At 35.8% G+C, this 7,087-nt stretch overlaps 1 protein-coding gene across 1 annotated transcript in view; it reads left to right on the top strand.

The window, feature by feature from the left end:
* Window positions 1-6,094, top strand: part of tmem232 (transmembrane protein 232) — a 50,677-nt gene extending 44,583 nt beyond the window's left edge. Inside the window, exons 13-14 of the mRNA XM_018089899.2 lie at window positions 1,004-1,094; window positions 5,789-6,094. Coding sequence (XP_017945388.2) covers window positions 1,004-1,094; window positions 5,789-5,965 — 268 coding nt within the window. The 3' untranslated portion in view covers window positions 5,966-6,094. The remainder of the gene's footprint in view (window positions 1-1,003; window positions 1,095-5,788) is intronic.
* The last annotated feature ends 993 nt before the right edge of the window (window positions 6,095-7,087 follow it).

Genomic DNA, 7,087 nt, shown 5'->3' on the forward strand with positions numbered 1-7,087 from the left:
CACACGTGCTCCACATCATTACATGTCAGCCTGCGTCATGATGTCACACACCACATTGTGCCGCTTTCTGTTTGGAATTCTTTTGAATGTAATTTCCTGCCTGTAATTGGAGTTTTGGTGCCTTTTTGACATTCCATTTAATTGTCTAAGATGGCTTATGTATATAGATTCTGCCTAAGGCTGATACCGCACCAGGCGTATGGTGTATATTTTCGGCAAGCTGAAAAACGCTTGCCGTAAATATGCGCCATACACACCATATGCCCCTACCTGTGCCTGCACCGGAATGAATGAGATATGCTCGGGTCAGACACATGTAGCTGATATCCGCATAAAAACGAGACAGAATGCAAAGTCGTACATTTTTATGCGTATTTCGGCTACATGTGCCTGCGCCCGAGCGTATCTCATTCATTCCGGTGCAAGCACAGGTAGGAGATGTGTGGCATCAGCCTTAGCCTTCTGATTATTTGATCTTCTGTTTTTTTTTCCTGTCTGGTTTTTGACTTCAATACTTGCCACCTCTCTTGACCCTAGCCTGTTCTCGATTACAATTTGTCTCATTCTTGCTTTTATTGAATTAATCTCATGTTTCTCAAGTTCCCTGTTGGTTGCTGCAGAAAGTTCCGGGGCCCCAAGCATCGGTGAAAAGTGGTACCAGAATTCACTAATTCCAGCTGCCTCACAGGGTTTTCTATAACACCATAGCCCTCAAAATAAATGAACATTGAGTTATATTTAACCCAGTGCTCTTTTATAAGCGATTTTGCTAAAAATCATTTCCCATGTTACTGCTATACAGAAAAATATAGTAAATAATTAGTATGTCTGAGCTGCTGTGCGAGTAGTAAGAACAATCTAATTTGGTGGATCGTTAACATTGATCTTTAATCGTTAATTTACGTTAGAACCTGAGAGAGTATGTCATTGTTACAGTTTTAAAAATTATTAAGTTTATACTACATCTTTATGAAAAACAATACTTTTTCTTCTTCTCCATCAGGGAGCAGTATTTCAGTACAGAGCCTTATACAGCAAGACCAGATTTTCTAACCAGAACAAATACGGATTTGCAAAGAGTTATGGATGAACAGGTAATAAATATGACACTGTCCTTAATATATCTTTGCTGAAGTTTTGTTTGGCTACAGTTTGACAATAAAAGAATTTCATAAGATGATGTGATGACTATGTAAGGTGACAGATAAGGATTGTCGGATGATTGGTGACATCTCCTAAGACTTCCTTAGACTGTATACAGAAATAACAAGTCACACAAGGCTTTTGAAGAGTCAAAACAAAAAGGTTTCATTGCAAAACATTTTGGTTTCCAGTTAAGTTTGTAAATATTCAGTTGTACTTATTAACTGTTAAATATTCTTATTCACTATTTATACACAGGATGTTGGGGATCATCATAGGTAGGGTTCTTTTTGCTGTAGAGCAAATCTGGCTATAGGATTAATTTCAGGAGAAATGCTGACTCTGACACCTTTTCCAGATCCCAAAAATCTCCATAGCAGAAATTACGCAATTGGCACTGAAACCTGAATGCAAAGTAGCATCTGCATTGGTAAATGGCTCAAAAGTTTCAGTGCTCCCTACTTTTCAGGTATAGTTATTTAGGGTAACAATCTTGCATGGAGGGTAAAAAAATCCAGTTTGTTTGCTTGATTTTTCATATTGTTCTTGCATTAGTAAATGAGCCCAGTATGGCCACATGTGCACAACCCATCTTCTGTAGTTGGTAGTGTCAGATGCAATAGGAAGGAACCAATCCAGGGAGTGAGGTACAGGTGGCCAGTGGCTGTTTGGAATTCTGAACCTAACATTTATACTTGTGAGATTTAATAGCTCGTGTTCAACCTATAAAGGGTGTATAAATTTGAGTATCCTATAAAAAAAAACTAATGGGAGGCCTACACAGGCTAATCACAGCCAAATCACATTATCAGTTTCTGATTTTCCTGTGGTAAAATTATTCTATAAAGTTGTGACTTTGCTCATTAAATGTCTGGTATATATAGCTGTAAAACTTTACTTTAGCAGATTATATTTATAGTGTATTGGCAAATACATAGCGTGGATTTAGTAAAACAGAACTTCAACACATGATGCCTAAACTTCATTGTTATAAAGTTGTTTTGAAAGAATTTGCCGCACTTTTATCTCCAGCCAAAGGTAAATTGGAATTTTTACATTTAGCTCCTTCTCATACTGTGGAGAAACCTGGTTGTCCTGACAAGGACTGATTTCATCTGACAGGAATGCAGTTTCTGAGTGTTCAGCAACAATTTCTTGTGATGTGGAAGCTGAACAACTAAACTGAAATACCTTACCTCTATTTGCAAGTGACTATTTTTTACGCCTGACAGTTCAGGAAGATTTTTAATCACTTTGTTCTTGGTAGAATTTAAACCCATTCTTGACGGTCAAGGTCATTTTATTATGAAACTAAATTATCCATTTACTACACCATGTTTTCAATGTTTCATTCCTCCTGTGAACTATTCATTTAACAGTAATAGACCTAAAAAGTGCAAAGCTGTAAATCTTTCTACAAGTCCCTTATACTTTATTGGGATCCACACTGATTCTATAAAGGACGGAGGGATAAAGCTTGTGCAGTGTATTTTGTTAAGCCGGTAATATTGTATATCAATGACATACTCATTGTTTTTATCGTTTCAAAATTGATTTTGTGTTGCTGGACCATCTCAAGATGTGCCAGTAAGTTACTACCTTGAAATCTCATTACCAGTAACATGGAAAAAATGAATTACCATCTTTAAAATGGATTATTTTGAATTTAACAATGTAAGGAGGTATTTACAACCTATAAGGCTGTGTGCAAAGTGCAGAAAATGGATACGCAGCTGTTTTTTGCACTTTACACACTGCCTTCCTCTAATGCGGCATTGCCGTGGGTGTAGAGACCTGCAGGTGCCCCAAAGAAGTGGTGCTGCCTGCACTGGGTAGCATTGTATTTATGGGTATAGCAATAACTGAACATTTCTGAGTTAAAAATTGACACATTTATTGGCCATATTATAAATAGGGTAGATATAAGAATATGCAAAATATCTGTCAGTGTTTGGCTTGCTTGTACAGGTAGAGGATCTATTATGCAGTATGCTCTGGGCCTGGGTTTTCTGGATAATGGATCTTTACATAATATGGATTACCACACCTTAAGTCTGCTAAAAATAATTTAAACAATAAATAAACCTAATAGGATTGTTTTGCCAACAATATGGATTCATGCTGCCTAGTAACGATCAAATACAAGGTATGGTTTTATACATTACAGAAAGGAAATCATTTTTAAAAATGAGAATTATTTGCTTATATTGAGCTCTATGAAAGATGTCCTTCCCGTAATTCTGAGCTTTCTGGATGATGGGTTTCCAAATAACGGATCTCATACCTGTATTTTATCCTGTTGAAAATGAAAAACAGATTTCATTACAGGGGAGTTAACACAAGAAAGTATTTTAAATTTTTTTATTGGATTCTGGAAAAGGAGTCCCATGGGGAGAAACAGCTCCAGTATGTTCTTCAAATTATAAGAAATAGAAGCACAGAGGAGAAAAATAGTAGACAGACACTAAAAATGTATAAAATAGTGCCTCATATAATACCAAACAATAGCAATAAAAATAACAATAAAAGGTATCTCTAAAATGTAAGGAGAACACAACCAAGGTACAGGAATGGGATCCGTTATTCGAAAACCCGTTATCCAGAATGCTCCGAATTATCTCCCATAGACTCCATTATAAGCAAATAATTCTAATTTTTAAAAATGTCTCCCGTTTGTATATATCCAGCATATTTCCACACAAAAAGTCCATCTAACTGTAGAATAAAGAAACAAAAGGACTTTGGTGAGCATTTTTTACTTAAGAGGGCATGAAGTTCTATCACATGTTCTCCAGGTGCCTTGCAAGTCTGAAATGTTAGGTGAGACAAGAGAGACAATTGGGTGAGGGTATTAGTGCCACTGGTAACCTCTTAAGGTTGTCTCCTCCCAGCCACCTCCTTGCACTGATCCCATATATTCACTTGTCAATCCATGATATACTGGATTGATCTCACTTACAAATTCTGCAGTGTTAGACCAGCTCTGTGTCCTCTGCGATATAGGCAGTAGTTGTTTTCCCCAAGTAGCACTCTCCTTAAGCCAGAAGCCCTGGAGCTGTCTCCTCTCAAAGTCTTATATATAGATAATAAACAGCACCATTCAAATGTAATCAAATTAAAAAAAAGCCTTTATTCCATCTTGGCTGTAACCTGGATGATACAAGTTCTCAAAGTCTTGGCAAATCCAAGATAAGATGGCCACTCATCCCAATGCAGACCCTACCCTATAACCCAGACATCAATAAAGCAAACATGCAGTTCCATTTTGGTAAAACAGATGCAATGGCACCAGGTGCAGAGCAATTGCATCCAGAAAATTGCCAGAATTGTGGGAAAAAAATTAGCTCACTGTGCTTTGTAAATACGCCTCATAGTTTTAAGATGGTTCACAATAACCTGAATTGTTAAGGGATACTGTTTACTCCTTCTGCATATTTTTATATTAGTGGTACCTTTAAGACACAAAAAAATAAATCAGTTATAAATCAGCCCCTAAATGTACTTATTTTCGCAATAAAATGCCAAAATGACTTTCCTTCTCCTTTAATAAATCCTGTTCTCGTACCAGATCTGACCTTTAGAACCTGTATTTAAACAATTCTTTCTCTGTAAGTTTTGTGTGTTGCATGGCCTTTTGTATGTGGCTATTTATTGGAAAAGAGGCTTTATTGGCTGTACTAATCACTTATTCATTTTTCACTTTGCCACAATGATAATGTTTGCTAGTGGCATATTTTCTCCTAGTGTTTTCCAAATATCTTGACCTAAGGACAGCTGTCAGAATTTTTTACAGCATTTGGGAATAAGGATAAAAGATTTAGTATATTTTAGAAAAAGGCAAGCAATCCGGTTTTCTCATCCATATCAGTATATTTTGGACATGGGATATTTTCAGTATACAGATATTGGACACTACAGGAATCAGCTGGCTACACCCCCATGGCACATCCACTTAATAATTTTAAATTGTTTAGTGTCAAACACAACTTTTGCTCATGTTATAGTTTATACAGGTGCAATGGCTGGCTACTGTTGTAATTCCCAGCATTCCAGTTTGTCAGGTGATGCCAAGTTTTGACCTTGGAAAAGCAAGTTGTAGGTAAAACGTAGTTCCTGTGAGAAATATATAATGAAGCAGTAGAAATCTAAATGATTCAGATAAAAGTGTAGGACTGGCCAGACCAGGGATGACTTTGACATAGTGGCCAGCTTGAATATATTGCAATATATGGCCAAACAATGCTTGTTTCTCTTAAAGGGGAGGGCATTTCTTAGTAGTTGTATGTACATAATGCCTTGCCTAGGCAACCAGAAAAAATGAAAAAACAACAGAAACTGTGTTAAGAGTAGGCTTCTCTTTAACATACTAATGTGTAAAACGTTTTCCCTGGTACAATAATTTATACCAGCCAATGAACAGGTAGCAATTACTAGTCAGATGTTATATTGGTTGCTACTGTACCTAGGCAAACTTAGTGCCTTTTATGACTTATAAGGGGATCTGTGTATTTTAAGGCAAACTTGTCTTTAAATATTTAAAGTAATATATTTAAAGTAATGACTTTTACAGTAACATTTACTGTACCTTAGCTTGAGCATACAAGGACTGTGCAGTGTGTTAACATTGTATATTGTTTATCTACAGTGGGCAAAAGAAATAGAGTATAGAATGGAAGAGGATAAAGAAGAGCTGCAGAGGAAACAACAGGAAGGTCAAAAAAAGCAAGAGGAGCATTTCAAAGAAATAATGAAAAGAAGGGAGCAAAAATTAAAGAAAACCACTAAACCATATGAGCTTCCACTGACTAGCAGTACACAATAAATTCATTTTTAGCAGTGTGTGTATAAATGGGTGTAACATATTCTGTATGTTTGGTGATGCTGTATTTAAAACAACAACCGTATCATTATAGTGAAACAATATATATATTCAGGTATATATTCTATCATACAGAATGCTTTCTGGTTTTTTTTTTGGATAAGGGGTCTTTCTATAATTTGGATCGACATTCCTTAAGTCTGCTAAACAAATAATATATTAAATAAACCCAATAGGATTGTTTTGCCACCAATATGGATTTATGCAGCTTAGTTACATCAAGTACAAGCTATTGTTTTATTATTACAGGGAAACACATCTATTATACTCACAATGATGAGAGTTACATTTATATAAAAATAACAGGCCACATAATTGTACACATAACTGCTACAATACCTGTTATAAGATCCATTCCATTAAAATACCTGTCAAACCATTGCTTTCCCAGAATGAGTTGGACATTTTTTCACCTTCAAAGATTTCAAATTGAAACATTTAGTCAAGATTACACTCATACCAAGTGTATCTTACTCATGATATTGAGATGTATTAGAGCCTTTAGTCCTGCTCTAGCCCCAGGAATAATATTGTGTGTCACCGCCTGCCTTATTTTGATCCAGCCTGACTGAATAGAACTAGTTTGTTAGTTATATTCCTTTTTAATTAATTTGAAAAGTAAAGTCATTTTTAAGAGATCTAGATATAACTAAAGTGGCAATTGTAGTAGAGACGCACCATAAAACTGTTTTTTCTTTATTGAAGTCTCATTTACCAGTGCAAGTACCTTGTACTTAATCCCAGCTAAGATATAATTAATACTTATTGGAGCCAAAACAATCCTGTTGGGTTTATTTAATGTTTAAAAGATTTTTAAGTAGACTTAGGTGGCCATGTAGCACTAAAAGTCATGACTTTTCCAAATTTTACCATGCGTTCAAATGGCTAAAAATCCGAATCCAACAATTCGCTAGCTAAAACTTGTCAAGATCATGTAGAAGTCAATGGCAGATGTCTCTTCCCTTCCCTGGAGGATCCTCCTTTTGCTTCAAAACTTTAGAGGTTTTGGATTTTTGATGCTGTTCTTTGTATCGCAATTTAAAAAAGTTGCAGTTTTCATGCAAC

This window comes from Xenopus tropicalis, chromosome 1 (genome assembly GCF_000004195.4).
Source record: "Xenopus tropicalis strain Nigerian chromosome 1, UCB_Xtro_10.0, whole genome shotgun sequence".
In the NCBI taxonomy this organism is placed as follows: Eukaryota; Metazoa; Chordata; class Amphibia; order Anura; family Pipidae; genus Xenopus; species Xenopus tropicalis.